General features: G+C 42.4%; 1 protein-coding gene across 1 annotated transcript; it reads left to right on the top strand.

The window, feature by feature from the left end:
• The first annotated feature begins 1076 nt into the window (after nt 1-1076).
• On the top strand, nt 1077-19093 carry LOC109874758 (G-protein coupled receptor 35-like). Its single transcript, XM_031810491.1, has 3 exons — nt 1077-1237; nt 1595-1664; nt 17970-19093. The coding sequence occupies exon 3, from the start codon at nt 17976-17978 to the stop codon at nt 18861-18863; it is 888 nt and encodes a 295-aa protein (XP_031666351.1). The 5' UTR covers nt 1077-1237; nt 1595-1664; nt 17970-17975; the 3' UTR covers nt 18864-19093.
• Nucleotides 19094-19394: the final 301 nt, after the last annotated feature.

The following is a 19394-nucleotide window of genomic DNA, read 5'->3' as shown; positions in this document are numbered from 1 at the left end:
GCCTTCCATCTACCACCAACCTACTGAAGCGCAGCTCAGAGTATATATTTATTGCATTGCCAAATGGGCGGTAATTTAGAATGCATAAGATACTGTATTTACGATAGCACAGCTTCTTCCTTTGTTACTCAGTCTTCCCAGTCTTTCACTCAAACCCATCCCCTTTTCTTTTGTGTAACAAGCTGTCATATCTGTTCTGCCCGCTAGGGACATTTCCTTTATGACGTCATTTGTAATCAAGTTATGATTAATTCCGTGTATATGTAATTCTGTGTGATTAGTTAGGTATTTAGTAAATAAATAACGAAACCCAATTTTGTATTGCTGATTCAACTTGTTAGCCAGGGTTCGTGAAGATAACCAAGAATTTACAACTTTCAGATGAGACTGAATTAAGGTGACGATTAATATTGACTGCTATTGATGTAAAATTTTACTAGGTCTTTAAGAGTTTATTCGGAAGATAACAGATCTATATATATTATTTTGTGGTGCCCCGACTCTCTAGTTAATTACATTTACACGATTAGCTCAATCAGGTAATATTCATTGCGGAGAAATAATTTTATAGAATAGCATGTCATATCCTTTAATCCGGCATAGCCAAAGACACGACAGGGGATATTGCATGAGACAAAAGGAATGGAAGAAAGAATCCTGAATGTGGAGAGGTGAGATGGATGAGATGAAAATACAGCTTTGCAATATGTCACACATATTTGACACCATCTTACATTTATATGTAGACCACCTAAACCCAAAAAACTGTTACACTTTTCAGAGTGATTATTTCAACCATTTCAGTTTCAGAGGAAAGAGTTCAGTCAAGTCACTTTTCTCGTCTGAAGATATTCTGGTGAAAATAACACCCTCCAAACCTCAGTACTTTCATTATTGTGCTTGAACACAGAGATCAGCCAGTACACTGCTAGCCTGTGGTTTATGTCTTGGCCTAGTTATATACGTCACACTCCCACTGCTGCCCTGTTGACATGGCAACAATGCTATCTCCGTGACAACAGAGAGAAGGGCTGATGTATGGGGCCCTATCACATAATCACAAAGCTAAACATGCAAATTGAGCTAGTAGATAGTATTTTTATTTGACTGACATATACTTCCTCTATTAAAGTTTAGATAGAAACGACTTTACAGCAGTTTCAAAAGAGCATATAGCAATCAATGCATGTCAAATTTGAACTTACACCTGATTTTCGGAGAAAAGTTGAATTGAACAGTGAGTAATGATTGGTCTTAAACATATTAAATTATGTGTAGGCCACAGACATGGAGAATATTTGATAAATGTCAAACTTCAATAACAATATATTGCAATAATACAATGTACTGACAATATTTAGATAATCTGATGCCATTTATCAATAATGTATTTTACCGTGCAAGACTGTAATGGTGAAAAAAATAGAAAGGGAAAATGCCTCAGTAGCTTTGCAGATGTACTACTCAGTTAATGGTAACCCCACAGGAATCAGTACAATACAGAATCCTCTATTCATTTCAACTCTAGATGCCTTGTTTGACGTTTAACCTTGATACTGACAAAGATAAGTAAAACATATTTTTTCTTCTAAAGCCATTTTCTTTGCAAGGAGATAGATCTCATCAGTCACTGAGTGAGAAAGGAGAGTGGGAAATAACACAAGGTATGATTATGATTCTTTATATATGACTGTCTGTCCAATAAAAGTATATTTTTTCAATGAGGAAGCACACTGTTCCTGTTGACCTGATGCACAGAAATACTCTGATTAGAGTGTATTACTATGGGTGCATCTCAGTATAGGCTAGTCGCAGGGCTTACATATTTTTTTTTGATACCCCTACCATGTTTTTTCACCACTAATGTTTCCGCATTTATGAATTGAATGGTTGTGTAAAAATATTTTACTGCAAAAGTGGTCAAATATATAGATATTCTGACACAACCCCTAAACTCTAAAAGTGCATAATTATGCCTGGCTGTAGGAGGGTCGGGCCACATCAGCTCATGTAACTCAATATTGCAAGCTCTGATATTGCTAAAATGTGCAATACAAGTAATCAGTGGTTTGGCCAACATACACAAACAAACATTAGGATATCTTAATGCATCTTGGAAATACAGATCTGTAAACACAGAGATACAACAGGTGGACATATCAGCTATTAATATTTATGATGAATGTAAGCGTTTTTTTGGTAGCTGATTAATATACAACTTTCCAAGTCAAAAGTCCTTTCATTCAGTGGTGTGTGGTCCTGCCTGACAAAAATACATACAGTTCTATGTTTTTTGATGGTGTTGCTATTGTAATCTGCTCTAAGGAAAGCTTGTGGACTCAGATATCGAAATTATATTTTTGGGGGTCCAAGGTTCCTTGAATGATTTTAATATTTTTAGCCACTACTCAGTGGTGGAAAAAGTACTCAATTGTCATACCTGAGTAAAAGTAAAGATACCTTAATAGAAAATGACTCAAGTAAAAGTAAAATATTACTTGAGTAATTTGGTTTTAAATATACTAAGTATCAAAGTAAATGGAGTTGCTAAAATGTACTTAAGTATCAAAAGTAAAAGTATAAACCATTTCAAATTCTTTATATTATGCAAACCAGATGGCACAATTTTCTTGTTTTTTTATTGATGGATAGCCTGGGGCACACTCTAACACTCAGACATAATTTACAAACTAAGCATTTGTGTTTAGTGAGGCAAAAAGGATGACCAGGGATGTTCTCTTGAAGTGTGTGAATTGGACAATTTTACACCATTGCCCCTACTCTTGCAGTTTAGTCAGGGAGTCAGTAAATCAGTTGTATTTTGAATCCATTATGGCCAACATAATTACACTCAGACACCTTTTATTTATTTTATTTAACCTTCATTTAACTAGTCCTTCCTAATTTATTTTGTATCCTCTCTGTAGCTATTCCCCAGGTCATTGCTGTAAATTAGAATGTGTTCTCAGTCAACTTACCTGGTAAAATAAGGGTTAAATAAATAAAATATATTTTGGTATTACTATGATTATGAGTGGCACTGCCATGCCTCTGTTGTGTTTGAATAGCTGAAGTCCACTACACAAGCACATAGTAGTGTAACCAAGTTATAGGAAATAAACCTATAATACAACAGTCAGCCACTCTAGTAGTATATGTGTACAGCTCTAACATTTACACTCTTTTCCCCACTGAAACTAAGTGTGTGAGGTTGATTCCAAGTCTTTGAGGTGACCAGGACATGAGTGTGTCCTATCAGGTTGAGGAGAAAAAGTAGCCAGTAGTGATTGTAGTTCTGGGGCCTAACCTGGTTGCACAGCTACTGTAACTAGTAATTCTGGGGTAGTGGTTGTAGTTCTGGGGCCTGATCAGTTTGAACAGCTAACTGGTAATTCTGGGGTAGTGGTTGTAGTTCTGGGGCCTGGTCAGTTTGAACAGCTAACTGGTAATTATGGGGTAGTGGTTGTAGTTCTGGGGCCTGATCAGTTTGAACAGCTAACTGGTAATTCTGGGGTAGTGGTTGTAGTTCTGGGGCCTGATCAGTTTGAACACCTAACTGGTAATTCTGGGGTAGTGGTTGTAGTTCTGGGGCCTGGTCAGTTTGAACAGCTAACTGGTAATTATGGGGTAGTGGTTGTAGTTCTGGGGCCTGATCAGTTTGAACAGCTAGCTGGTAATTCTGGGGTAGTGGTTGTAGTTCTGGGGCCTGATCAGTTTGAACACCTAACTGGTAATTCTGGGGTAGTGGTTGTAGTTCTGGGGCCTGATCAGTTTGAACAGCTAACTGGTAATTTTGGGGTAGTGGTTGTAGTTCTGGGGCCTGATCAGTTTGAACAGCTAACTGGTAATTCTGGGGTAGTGGTTGTAGTTCTAGGGCCTGATCAGTTTGAACAGCTAGCTGGTCATTCTGGACAAGCTGCAGCAACAAGGGCAGTTTCCTTTCTGTATGACTGGCGCGGTATTGGAGCTGTGTTGGTGATCAGTTTCCATTTCTACAGCAGTTGGGAGCAGGCCCTCAGCACATTAAGCTTGCATGCCAATGAGACCAATTGACTAACTGGAATGTTATCTCAGCCTGAATGATGCTGGGGATACGCCAGTAGTGGAATGGTTGGTTGTCAAGGAGAGTCTGTGAAAGGGCTGTCTCAAACAGACCGGCCCTTAGATCTTTCCAACACTTAATTGACCTGTAGTTGGAGTTTTCTATATTGAATGTGACAAAAAGTCCAGCTGGTCACATCCTACATATTCCTTTATATTCCTCTTGCTGTCGGGTAGGATGATTATTTGGCCGATATTAACAGTGGGTAGTTGGCCGTGATTACGGTCTGGGGCAGACCCAGCAGGAGATAAGGCGGGTGACAGAACCTGTGAGGGTGACCTCAGGTTACCTAGAAGTTACTTAGAGTAAGTCATAGACTATTGGTATTTATCTTTATTATGGATCCCCATTAGCTGCTGCCTTGGCATATCCCCAGCAAGCTCAGTCCAGCAAAAATAAGGCATTTTAAACACTTTTAAAAGCATTACAATATATTCACCGATTTCACAACAAACTGTGTGCCCTCAGGCCCCTATTCCACCACTACCACATATCTTCCATACAAGATCCATGTGTACATGTGTGTGTAGTGCGTATGTTATCGTGTGGGTGTGTGCATATGCATATGTTTTGTGCCTATGTTTGTGTTGCTTCACTGTACCCGCTGTTCCATAAGGTGTATTTTATTTGTTTCTTAAATCTAATTGTACTGTTTGCATCAGTTACTTGATGTGGAATAGAGGTTGATGTAGTCATGGCTCTATGTAGTACTGTGCGCCTCTCATAGTCTATTCCGGACCTGGAGACTGTGACTAGACCTCTTGTGGCAAGTTTTGTGGGGTATGCATATGGGTGTCCGAGTGCGCCAGTAGTTCAAACAGACAGCTCGGTGCATTCAACGTCAATACCTCTCATAAATACAAGTAGTGATGAAGTCAATCTCTCTTCCACATTGAGCCAGGAGAGATTTGACATGGATATTATTAATATTAGCTATCTGTGTACATCCAAAGGCCAGCCGTGCTGCCCTGTTCTTGGACAATTGCAATTTCCCTAAGTCCTTCCCTAAGTCTTTTTTTGTGGCACCTGACCACACGACTGAACAGTAGTCCAGGTGTGACAAAACTAGAGCCTGTAGGACCTGCCTTGTTGACAGTACTGTTAAGGTAGAGCAGTGCTTTATTATGGACAGACTTCTCCCCATCTTAGCTACTGTTGTATCAATATGTTTTGACCATGACAGTTTACAATCTAGGGTTATTCCAAGCAGTTTAGTCACCTCAACTTACTAAATTTCCACATTATTTATTACAATACTTAGTTGAGGTAGGGTTTAGAGAATGATGTGTCCCAAATACAATGCTTTTAGTTTTAGACATACTTATTCCTTGCCACCCACTCTGAAACTAACTGCAACTCTTTGTTAAGTGTTGCAGTCATTTCAGTCGCTGTAGTAGCTGACATGTATAGTGCTGAGTCATCCGCATACATAGACATTCTGGCTTTACTCAAAGCCTGTGGCAGGTCATTAGTAAACATTGAAAAAAGTAGTGGGCCTAGACAGCTGCCCTGGGGAATTCCGGATTCTACCTGGATTACGTTGGAGAGGCTTCCATTAAAGAACACCCTCTGTGTTCTGTTAAACAGGTTATAACACAAGCTGTAACACATACATTTTTCCAGCAGAAGACTATGATCTAATGTCTAAAGCCGCACTGAAGTCTAACAAAACAGCCCCCACAATATTTGTATCATACATTTCTCCCAGCCAATCATCAGTCATTTGTGTAAGTGCTGTGCTTGTTGAATGTCCTTCCCTATAAGCATGCTGAAAGTTTGTTGTCAGTTGGTTTACTGTAAACTAGCATTGTTTCTGGTCAAACACTTTTTTTCCCAAAAGTTTACTAAGGGTTGGTAACAGGCTGATTGGTCTGCTATTTTAGCCAGTAAAGGTGGCTTCACTATTAGGTAGTGGAATGACTTTTGCTTCCCTCCTAGCCTTGGGGCACACACATTCTAGTAGGCTTAAATAAAAAATATGACAAATAGGAGTGGCAATTTCGTCCACCATTATCCTCAGTAATTTTCCATCCAAGTTGTCAGACCCAGGTGGCTTGTCATTGTTGATAGACAACAATACTTTTTTCACCTCTTTCACACTCACTTTACGGATTCCTAAATTGCAATGCTTGTCTTTCATAATTTGGTCAGATATACTTGGATGTGTAGTGTCAGCGTTTGTTGCTGGCAACAAGTTTGCTAATCTTGCCAATGAAAAAATTATTAAAGTAGTTGGCAATATCAGTTGGTTTTGTGATGAATGAGTCATCTGATTCAATGAATGATGGAGCTGAGTTTGCCTTTTTTTAAATTCAGATTAGTCACATGATTTCTCAATTTGCAATACATTTGCTAATTGGTTGTGCAGCCAGACTTATTTGCCATTCCTTTTGCCTCATCCCTCTCAACCATACAATTGTTCAATTCCTCATCAATCCACAGGAATTTAAAAGTTTAAACAGTTATTTTCTTAAATGGTCGCCTCGCTTTGCGTTCTTGTTTTTTTAATGTATTATTTCTTACATCGTTACCCCAGGAAATGTTAAGTCTTATTATATACAGCCGAGAAGAACTATTGGATATAAGAGCAACGTCAACTTACCAACATTACGACCAGGAATATGACTTTCCCGAATCGGATCCTCTGTTCGTACCACCACTCAGGACAATGGATCTGATCCCAGTAGGCAACCCAAAACAACGGCGCCGCAGAAGGAGCAGACGGGGCGGTCTTCTGGTCAGGCTCCATAGACGGGCACATCGCTGACCGCTCCCGAGTATACTACTCGCCAACGTCCAGTCTCTTGACAACAAGGTAGACGAAATTCGAGCAAGGGTTGCCTTCCAGAGAGACATCAAAGATTGCAACATTCTCTGGTTCATGGAAACATGGCTCACTAAAGATATGTTATTAGAGTCTGTACAACCACCCGGTTTCTTCACGGATCGCGCCAACAGAAACAAAGAAGGGTGGGGGTGTATGCCTTATGATTAACGATTCGTGGTGTAAACATAACAACATACAGGAACTCAAGGCATTTTGTTCACCTGACTTAGAATTCCTTACAATCAAATGCCGACCGCATTATCTACCAAGAGAATTTGCTTCGATTATAATCACAGCCGTGTATATCCCCACCAAGCAGACACCTCGTTGGCCCTGAAAGGACTTCACTGGACTCTATGTAAACTGAAAACCATATATCCTGAGGCTGCATTTAATGTAGCTGGGGATTTTAACAAAGCTAATCTGAAGACAAGGCTCCCTAAATTTGATCAGCATATCGAATGCGCGACTCGAGCTGGCAGCATTCTGGACCATTGCTACTCTAACTTCCGCGATGCATACAAAGCCTTCCCCCCACCCTCCTTATGACAAATCTGACCATGACTCCATTTTGTTGCTCCCAGCTCCCAGACAGAAACTAAAACAGGAAACACCCGTGCTCAGGTCTGCTCAACGCTTGTCCGACCAATCAGATTCCACGCTTCAAGATTGCTTCAATCACGTGGACTGGGATACGTATGTTCTGGATAGCCTCAGGCAACAACAATGATGTATAAACTGACTCGGTGATCGAGTTTATTAGCAAGTGCATCAGTGATGTTGTACCCTTGGTGACTATTAAAAACCTTCCCTAACCAGAAACCGTGGACTGATGGCAGCATTCGCGCAAAACCGAAAGCGCGAACCACTGCTTTTAATCATGGCAAGGCGACCGGAAACATTACCGAATACAAACAGTGTAGCTATTCCCTCCGCAAGGAAATCAAACAAGCTAAGCGTCAGTATAAAGACAAAGTAGAGTCGCAATTCAACGGCTCAAACACGAGACGTATGTGGCAGGGTCTACAGTCAATCACGGTCTACAAAAAGAAAACCAGACCCGCCGCGGACAACAACGTCATGCTCCCAGACAAATTAAACAACTTCTTTGCTCGCTTTGAGGACAATACAGTGCCACTGACACGGCCCGCTACCAAAACCTGTGGGCTCTCCTTCACCGTGACCAACGTGAGTAAAACATTTAAATGTGTTAGCCCTCGCAAGGCTGCCGGCCCAGACGGCATCCCTAGCTGCGTCCTCAGAGCATGCGCAGACCAGCTGGCTGGTGTGTTTACGGACATATTCAATCCATCCCTATCCCAGTCTGCTGTGCCCACATGCTTCAAGAGGGCCACCATTGTTCCTGTTCCCAAGAAAACCAAGGTGACTGAGCTAAACAACTATCACCCAATAGCACTCACTTTTGTCATCATGAAGTGCTTTGAGAGACTAGTCAAGGATCATATCACCTCCACCCTACCTGATATCGTAGACCCACTCCAATTTGCTTACCACCCCAATATGTCCACAGACGACACAATCACAATCACACTGCACACTGCCCTAACCTATCTGGACATAGGGAATACCTATGTAAGAATGCTGTTCATCGACTACAGCACAGCATTTAACATCACAGTACCCTCCAAACTCGTCATTAAGCCTGAGACCCTGGGTCTCGACCCCGCCCTGTGCAACTGGGTCCTGGACTTTCTTAATGACTGCCCCCAGGTGGTGAGGGTAGGAAACAACATCTCCACCCCGCAGATCCTCAACACTGGGGCCCCACAAGGGTGTGTTCTCAGCCCTCTCCTGTACTCCCTGTTCACCCATGATTGCGTGGCCATGCACGCCTCCAACTCAATCATCAAGTTTGCAGATGACACAACAGGGGCAGGCTTGATTACCAACAACGACAAGATGGCTTACAGGGAGGAGGTGAGGGCCCTCGGAGTGTGGTGTAAGGAAAATAACCTCACACTCAACGTCAACAAAACAAAGGAGATGATCGTGGACTTCAGGAAACAGCAGAGGGAGCACCCCCCTATCCACATCAACGGGACAGTAGTGGAGAAGGTGGAAAGTTTTAAGTTCCTCGGCATACACATCACGGACAAACTGAAATGGTCCACCCACACAGACAGCGTGGTGAAGAAGGCGCAACAGCACCTCTTCAACCTCAAGAGGCTGAATAAATTTGGCTTGTCACCGAGACACAAACTTTTACAGATGCACAATCGAGAGTATCCTGTCGGGCTGTATCACCGCCTGGTTCGGCAACTGCTCCGCCCACAACCACAAGGCTCTCCAGAGGGTAGTGCGGTCTGCACAATGCATCACCGGAGGAAAACTACCTGCCCTCCAGGACACCTACATCACCTGATGTCACAGGAAGGCCAAAAAGATCAAGGACAACAACCACCCAAGTCACTGCCTGTTCACCCTGCTATCATCCAGAAGGTGGGGTCAGTACAGGTGCATCAAAGCTGGGACCGAGAGACTGAAAAACAGCTTCTATCTCAAGGCTATCAGACTGTTAAACAGCCATCACTAACATTGAGTGGCAGCTGCCAGCATACAGACTCAAATCTCTCGCCACTTTAATCATTAATAATTGGACATAATACATGTATCACTAGTCACATTAAACAATGCCACTTTATATACTCTTTACATACCCTACCTTACTCATCTCATATGTATATACTGTACTCTATACCATCTACTGCATCTTGCCTATGCCGCATGGCCATCGCTCATCCATATATACAGTGGGGAGAACAAGTATTTGACACACTGCCGATATTTCAGGTTTTTCTACTTACAAAGCATGTAGAGGTCTGTAATCTTTATCATAGGTCCACTTCAACTGTGAGAGACGGAATCTAAAACAAAAATCCATAAAATCACATTGTATGATTTTTAAGTAATTCATTTGCATTGTATTGCATGACTTAAGTATTTGATCACCTACCAACCAGTAAGAATTCCGGCTCTCACAGACCTGTTAGTTTTTCTTTAAGAAGCCCTCCTGTTCTCCACTCATTACCTGTATTAACTGCACCTGTTTGAACTCATTACCTGTATAAAAGACACCTGTCCACACACTGAATCAAACAGACTCCAACCTCTCCACAATGTGCAAGTCCAGAGAGCTGTGTAAGGACATCAGGGATAAAATTATAGACCTGCATAAGGCTAGGATGGGCTACAGGACAATAGGCAAGCAGCTTGGTGAGAAGGCAACAACTGTTGGCGCAATTATTAGAAAATGGAAGAAGTTCAAGATGACGGTCAATCACCCTCGGTCTGTAGCTCCGTGCAAGATCATTAGAAAACCATTAGTAACATACTACGCCATCATGTATTAAAATCCTGCAGCGCACGCAAGGTCCCCCTGCTCAAGCCAGCGCATGTCCAGGCCCATCTGAAGTTTGACAATGACCATCTGGATGATCCAGAGGAGGAATGGGAGAAGGTCATGTGGTCTGATGAGACAAAAATAGAGCTTTTTGGTCTAAACTCCACTCACCGTGTTTGGAGGAAGAAGAAGGATGAGTACAACCCCAAGAACACCATCCCAACCGTGAAGCATGGAGGTGGAAACATCATTCTTTGGGGATGCTTTTCTGCAAAGGGGACAGGACGACTGCACCATATTGAGGGGAGCATGGATGGGGCCATGTATCGCGAGATCTTGGCCAACAACCTCCTTCCCTCAGTAAGAGCATTGAAGATGGGTCGTGGCTGGGTCTTCCAGCATGACAAAGACCCAAAACACACAGCCAGGGCAACTAAGGAGTGGCTCTGTAAGAAGCATCTCAAGGTCCTGGAGTGGCCTAGCCAGTCTCCAGACCTGAACCCAATAGAAAATCTTTGGAGGGAGCTGAAAGTCCGTATTTCCCAGCGACAGCCCCGAAACCTGAAGGATCTGGAGTAGGTCTGTATGGAGGAGTGGGCCAAAATCCCTGCTGCAGTGTGTGCAAACCTGGTCAAGAACTACAGGAAACGTATGATCTCTGTAATTGCAAACAAAGGTTTCTGTACCAAATATTAAGTTCTGCTTTTCTGATGTATCAAATACTTATGTCATGCAATAAAATGAAAATTAATTACTTAAAAATCATACAATGTGATTTTTGGGATTTTTGTTTTAGATTCCGTCTCTCACAGTTGAAGTGTACCTATGATAAAAATGACAGACCTCTACATGCTTTGTAAGTAGGAAAACCTGCCAAATCGGCAGTGTATCAAATACTTGTTCTCCCCACTGTATATATATATATGTACATATTCTTATTCATCCCTTTACACTTGTGTGTATAAGGTAGTTGTCATGAAATTATTAGATTACTTGTTAGATATAACTGCACTGTCGGAACTAGAAGCACAAGCATTTCGCTAGACTTACATTAACATCTGCTAAACATGTTTATGTGACCAATAAAAATGGATTTGATTTGATAATGGGTGCATGCTTATTTGTAACTGGAATAATCCATTTCAGAAATGTGTCAAGTGCCGTGTCTTTTTGCTCCTCATTACACACCACGGACATATTATTTAGATCAACAGCATAGGAATCACTACAAAACTTGTTGAAACTTTGGTTTTTCCTTTATATGGCTACTATATTGGGATCACTACATCCGATGGATTTGGATACAGCTTTCAAGCAAATTTATGCAGCATCAGTAAAGATGTGATCAATACATGTTGATGATTTCATTCCTGTGCTGTTTGTAAATACCCTGGTACGTTGACTGATAACCTGAACCAAGTAGCAGGTACTGGTTACAGTTTGAAGTTTTTTCTTGAGTAGGCAGCTTGATGAAAGCCAGTCAATATTTAAATCACATACATGATAAAACATTTCACACATGTTATTCAGATACTGACTGTTAGCACTTGGTGGTCTATAGCAGATGAACCTGTAGCCATATTAACTCAACATTATTTAACATGAGATCCTGTCTAATCTTTACAGGAATGTGGTTCTGAATATAAAAAGCAACACCGCCATCAGCATTTATATCTTTCCTGTAAATGTTATAACCTTGTATTACTACAACTGAATCATTATTATCTAAGTGAGAGTCAGAATATGAATGTCATCAGTCCGCGCTGCCAGATCGTAACCTCTGCTCATTCTGTTTGCTCTGACTCTGGTCCATGTCTCCAGTCCCACGTCTCGTCAGTCCTGCTACCCTGTCCTGGACCCCCCACTCTACTGCTTCCTTGGATTCCTCTCCCGGTCTGCTTACCCAGCCTCAACTCCCATCGCTCCAGCCTCAGCCTCAGCACCTAGCTCCTTGCAACCCGCCCAAGCTTTCCCTGGCCTGCAACCCTTCTTCCCCGTTTGTCATTAAATACCTTGGTTACCTTATCCCAGTCTCCTCGTCTGAGTCTGCTCTTGGGTTCACCTGCTCTGCTTCGTGTAACAACAGGGGCAGATATGATGGGTCTTTTGTTAGTGTCTAGCAGAGAGTCAATCAGCTCTTTAAAATCCAGTATCAATTGTTCAGAGCTGCCCTTCATAATGTCATTTAAAACCCACATGGACTACGATAGAATCGATTTCCATGTCCTGATGTAGTACACTCGGAAGCAGCTTAGTAATGTCATTTACTCAAGCTCCGGGATAAGACATTGTTTTTGCACCAGGAACAGTCACATTTCTTACCATGGTGCTGCCCAAAATCACTATGAAGTTTTGTTGATGAGGGACTGCACACATAAATATTTGAAGAAGTTCTGAGCTTTGATGGAAAGAGGTTGCAGTGGTGGTGGAACTGATCAAACATGGTGCACAAAGACCACTATCTCACAGTCATTCCCCAACCACCATACACGATTGCATATAGCATCTTTAAGTTTGATCATCCAAAGGGGCCTCATGTTTTCTATATTGCATGACGTCCTTGTAGGGAGTTGGGATTACTTTGCAGTTTCCCAGACCAGAGTGAGAGCTCATACTTCACATGCAGTCCAGTTCAGGTGTCACATGGGCTGGCCAGCCTTGGGTGGTAGCAAAATAGGTACATACAGTATCTCTTGACTTATTCCCCATTTTGTTGTGTTAAAGCCTGGATTGAAAAATAATTCTCACCCATCTGTACAAAATGTTAGCATAATTATTGACAATAAAATACAGAAATATATAATTTACATAGGTATTCATACCCCTAGAGTCATCATTTTGGAGAAGCAGCTTTAGTGGCAGTTACAGCTGTGAGTCTTTCTGGGTAAGTCTCTAAGAGTTTTACACACCTGGATTGTACAATATTTGCCTATTATTCTTTTCAAAATTCTTCAAGCTCTGTCAAGTTGATTGTTGATCATTTCTGGAAAGTTATTTTCAAGTCTTGCCATAGATTTTCATGCCTATTTAAGTCAAAACTGTAACTAGTCCACTTCGGAACATTTAATGTAGTCATGGTAATCAACTCCACTGTAGATTTGGCATTGTATTTTAGGTTATTGTCCTGCTGAAAGGAGGATTTGTCTCCCAGTGTCTGATAAAACGCAGACTGAACCATGTTTTCCTCTAGGATTTTTCCTGTGTTTATAGCTGTATTTTTATACCAAGAAACTTCCTTGCCAACGACAAGCACAACCATAACATGATGTAGCCACCACAATGCTTGGACATATGCAAAGTGGTATGTTGTGTTGGATTTGCCCCAAACATAACGCTTAGTATTCAGGGCAAATAGATTTTTTACACATCTACCTATCAATGCCCTTCTTTGCAACGCAGGAGTAAAACTACGAAATGTGGAAAAAGTAAAGGGGGGTGAATACTTTTTGAAGGCACTGTATGAGGGCAATGCACGCCAGGACTTTCCAGATGCCATTTTGGCTGTTGAAGGACCTCCTGACATGTGGCAGTCCAGTTACATGGTGTCTCTGTCTTTATTACGACTGTCTTGGTGTGTTTGGACCATGATAGTTAATTGGTGATGTGGACACCAAGGAACCTGAAACTTTCGACCCGCTCCACTACTGTTCCGTCAATGTTAATTTTGGCCTGCTCGGCCCACATTTTCCTGTAGTCCACGATCAGCTCCTTGTCTTTCTCACATTGAGGGAGAGGTTGTTGTACTGGCACCACACTGCCAGGTCTTTGACCTCCTCCCTAAAGGCTGTCTCATCGTTGTTGGTGATCAGGCCTACCACTGCTGTGTCGTCAGCAAACTTAATGATAGTGTTGGAGTCGTGTTTTGCCACGCAGTTGTGGGTGAACAGGGAGTACAGGAGGGGACTAAGCACACACCCCTGAGGGGCCCCAGTGTTGAGGATCAGTGTAGCAGACATGTTGTTGCCTACCCTTACCACCTGGGGGCAGTCTGTCAGGAAGTCCAGGATCCAGTTGCAGAGGGAGGTGTTTAGACCCAGAGTCCTTAACTTAGTGATGGGCTTTGCGGGCACTATGGTGTTGAATGCTGATATCCAGGTGGGAAAGGGCAGTGTGGAGTACGATTGAGATTGGGTCATCAGTGGATCTGTTGGGGCGGTATGGGAATTGGAGTGGGTCTAGGGTATCCGGGAGGGTGCTGTTGATGGGAGCTATGACAAGCCTTTCAAAGTATTTCATGGCTACCGACTTGAGTGCTGCGGTCGGTAATCATTTAGGCAGGTTATCCTCGCTTCCTTGGACACAGGGAATATGGTGGTCTGCTTGAAACATGTAGGTAAAATCAGACTCGCTCAGGGAGAGTTGAAAATGTCAGTGTAGACACTTGCCAGTTGGTCCGGACATGCTCTGAGTACACGTCCTGGTAATCCGTCTGGCCCCCGTGACTTTGTGAATCTTGACCTGTTTAAAGGTCTTCCTCACAACGGCTACCGATGAGCGCTATTACACAGCCGTCCAGAACAGCTGGTGCTCTCATGCATGCTTCAGTATTGCTTGCCTCGAAACGAGCATAAAAGGCATTTAGCTCATCTGGTAGGCTCGCGTCACTTGGCAGCTCGTGGCTTAGTTTCCCTTTGAAGTCCGTAATAGTTTTCAAGCCCTGCCATATCTGATGAGCGTCATTTAAATCCTATATTGTAACGATTTTCTTCTTCCTTTGACGAGGAGTATGAAATATCAGACAAATGCGCAGCGTGGTAAGTGTCCATAATAAATATATTAAACTGAACACAGAATACAAAAGAACAAGAGAAATACATGAGAACTGAAACAGTTCTGTATGGTAAAACACAGACACAGAAAACAACTACCCACAACCCATGGTGGGAAAACAGGCTGCCTAAGTATGGTTCTCAATCAGAGACAACGATCAACAGCTGCCTCTGATTGGGATCCATACCAGGCCAAACATAGAAATACAAAACATAGAATGCCCACCCCAACTCACGCCCTGACCAAACAAAAACAGAGACATAAACAAGGAACTAAGGTCAGGACGTGACAGATTTGAACCAGTGACCTTTCTGTTACTGGCACAACTGATTTTGGGCACCATAATGGATTATGAGTCAAATTTAGGGGAGCCCCCTAATATAATTGCAAGAGGCTGAACACATAAAGTCTACAGAGGAACCTTTGACAAAAAATATATGACCGTTTTAACTGTCTAAGACCACTTGTTTTCCTTAGAGACAATTACAATAGCCACAACCTTAGCCGCCGGAAGTAATTTAGGGGAGGGGGTGGTGTGATTTTTTCGGCGATGGGGGGAGGGGGGTGGTGACACAGAGGTCAATATCGGTACGCTAATACAAGACTAGGTAAAGCCAGTGCACTACTTTTGTGAATTTTTTTAAAACTTAATGTATTTGTATTTACCAGCATTTGTAACTTCAATCTGATAATTATCTGTACAAAACAATACAAATTATTTCTATGTGAAAACTGAAATGGTCTATTCATTCCTTTTACTAGACAATCTTATCCAGAGCAACGTACATTAGTGAGTGCGTACATCATCATACTGGTCCCACGTGGGAATCGACCCCACACCCCTAGCAATGCAAGCAGCATGCGCTACCAACTGGGCCACATCATCACATCATCACAAAACACTTGATGTCTCAATGTACTCAATTACTGTATTGGTCATTGTTTTTCCATCATGGTGATGGAAAGTCTACAGGTACAAACCTCGATGACCAGCCTATGTACAATACAGTAATATACATTTACATTAAGTGGTTTGTAAGGATGGTAAATTAATACTGTACAAAGTGGTTGTTTTTCATGTTATTTGATCAGGAAAAATATTCAATTTGATGTAAATGTTTGATGTCTTTGCCCATAAATTTGCACCTTTTGATGTAAATGTTTGAGAACAGGGTTTTGTTCTTTCTGGATTCCATTAGAATGACAAAATCACAGAGAATCGGACAGAGCAACAACTCTTACAATTCCAACTATTGAATCCTGCTAGATACTGTTCTTCATTATACAACCACTTTTTTTTTGCCAAAACAGAGATTTTGAAGGATTTTTTTTGCCCGTGCTACAGACATCTATTTCGGTCCACAAATACAGGACTAGCAAAGGCCCAGCAGTACTTTTGTGGAAAAATATATCAAAAAAAAGATATTCATATTTTTTATGAATATATTTTTTATTCAGATTTATCAGGTGGTGCTGCAGCAACCTCAGCACACCTACTTCCCGCAGCTATGGCCACAACATTAACAAAAACTGTATAACTCTATGTATTTTTGTCATGCAGGAACATACACCACTGAATGAGAGCCCACTTGACTTGTAAAGTTGTCTATTAATCAGCTACCAAAAAGTAAAGCTTAGATTCAACATAAATATTAATTGTTGATATTTCCGCCTAAAAGCATGCAGGCATTATTCTGCATGCATTGGAAGAGGGGCGGGGGTCACAAGGCATTATTCTGCATGCATTGGAAGAGGGGCGGAGGTCACAAGGCATTATTCTGCACATGTTGAAAGAGGGGCAGGGGTCACAAGGCATTATTCTGCAAGCTTTGGAAGAGGGGCGGGGGTCACAAGGCATTATTCTGCACGCTTTGGAAGAGGGGCGGGGGTCACAAGGCATTATTCTGCACGCTTTGGAAGAGGGGCCGGGGGTCACAAGGCATTATTCTGCACGCTTTGGAAGAGGGGCTGGGGTCACAAGGCATTATTCTGCACGCTTTGGAAGAGGGGCGGGGGTCACAAGGCATTATTCTGTATGCTTTGGAAGAGGGGCGGGGGTCACAAGGCATTATTCTGCATGCTTTGGAAGAGGGGCGGGGGTCACAAGGCATTATTCTGCACACTTTGGAAGAGGGGCGGGGTCACAAGGCATTAATCTGCACGCTTTGGAAGAGGGGCGGGGGTCACAAGTCATTATTCTGCACGCTTTGGAAGATGGGCGGGGGTCACAAGGCATTATTCTGCACGCTTTGGAAGAGGGGCGGGGGTCACAAGGCATTATTCTGCACGCTTTGGAAGAGGGGCGGGGGTCACAAGGCATTATTCTGCATGCTTTGGAAGAGGGGCGAGGGTCACAAGGCATAATTCTGCACGCATTGGAAGAGGGGCTGGGGTCAAAAGGCATTATTCTGCACGCTTTGGAAGAGGGGCTGGGGTCACAAGGAATTATTCTGCATGCTTTGGAAGAGGGGAGGGGGTCACAATATCTATAAATGTAACCTCTTTGCAGTACAATATTTTTTCACAACCATCCATTTGATAATTGGGAGTCATTAGAGATGTGAAAAAACATGTTTGTGTTTTGTTCTACCTGGGGTAAGGGTATCTCAAAAACTCACACTCTTTTATAGGATTGGCCACTAGCCTAGTCGTCTCAAATTCATTTTATCCTGGTCTTCTGCACTAATCTGAAGAAAAAAAATACAAGAGGTGAAAGCAATGTGGCAGAAGTTATCCTCCAACTATTTCACATCAGACCAAGTGAAGGACAGGAAAGGAGGGACAACTATTTCAGACTATGTAGATCAAGACCCATGATCAAGGACTTCATTCTGCTTATATCTTGTAAAAACCCATGTGACACAATGTTATATTTGTAATAGCTTGCCTGAGTCATGTCCTCTCCTCAGGTAGCTATGTGTAACAACAACAATACCTGTGAAGTGGAGATCCTCCAAGCCGTGGGCTACCTTCCTGTGTTCCTGGTGGGCTTGCTACTCAACATGGCGGTTCTACGCGTCTTCCTCGCCAAACGAGCCATGTGGACCGACACACACGTCTACATGCTGAACCTCGCAGCAGCCAACTGCTCCCTCGTGTTCTTCCTCCCCTTCCGCATCTACAACGCCTTCCACCGTCTAGACAGAACACACTTCTGCACCTTCCTCATCTCCACACATTACATCAACATGTACGCCAGCATCCTCACGGTCACCGCCATCAGCATCCACCGCTACCTGGCGGTCAAGTACCCGTTCCACACCAGAACATGGCGGTCAAAGAAGGTGGCTGCGGTGGTGTGTGGGACCATATGGGTCACCGTAGTAACGATATGTGCCGTGTTCAGAAAAGACAAGGATCCTCGCAAACTGATTACATGTTATGAAGTATCTCAAGAAAGCACGTTGTCAGTTGAGTTCCTTGTGGTTCTAGAGGTGCTGGGGTATCTTCTGCCAGTTTTGATTTTAGTGTTCTGTTCCACACAGACCATAAGGGTTCTAATGAAGGAGAAGGATGAGGATGAGGGCACCACTGTGGAGAAGAGGAACATTATTGGCATAGTAACAGCCAACCTGATCGTCTTTGTGGTCTGCTACACACCCATCCATCTTGGGTTTCTGCTGAGATTCCTTTTCAAAAAAATAAAATGGGAATCTTTAAAATTAGTGTGTGATTTTTGGCTAGTTTGTGAATGGATCGCTACCACAAACTGCTTCCTGGATTCCATTAGTTATTACTTTATGTTGAAACAGTTTTATTTTGAAAACAGCAGATCAGCAGTGAACACACACGACCGACAATGAGTCATCTTACCCCTCCCTTCACGTTCTACACCACCACAATAATGTCATCATGTTTTTGTCAACATTTCTTTCATTAAAATAATGTTTTAAATGGAGCGAGAGTGCAAGCGAGAGTACTTGCATGCGTGGCTGTGTTTGTGTGTGTGTGAGAGAAAGATGTGTGGTTGCCAATGCAAACACATAATGAATGTACCATGAATGATATACAGTGCCTTGCGAAAGTATTCGGCCCCCTTGAACTTTGCGACCTTTTGCCACATTTCAGGCTTCAAACATAAAGATATAAAACTGTATTTTTTGTGAAGAATCAACAACAAGTGGGACACAATCATGAAGTGGAACGACATTTATTGGATATTTCAAACTTTTTTAACAAATCAAAAACTGAAAAATTGGGCGTGCAAAATTATTCAGCCCCTTTACTTTCAGTGCAGCAAACTCTCTCCAGAAGTTCAGTGAGGATCTCTGAATGATCCAATGTTGACCTAAATGACTAATGATGATAAATACAATCCACCTGTGTGTAATCAA

Source organism: Oncorhynchus kisutch, linkage group LG30, assembly GCF_002021735.2.
Source record: "Oncorhynchus kisutch isolate 150728-3 linkage group LG30, Okis_V2, whole genome shotgun sequence".
NCBI classification, from domain to species: Eukaryota; Metazoa; Chordata; class Actinopteri; order Salmoniformes; family Salmonidae; genus Oncorhynchus; species Oncorhynchus kisutch.
This window is presented reverse-complemented; position numbering and strand designations above follow the sequence as displayed.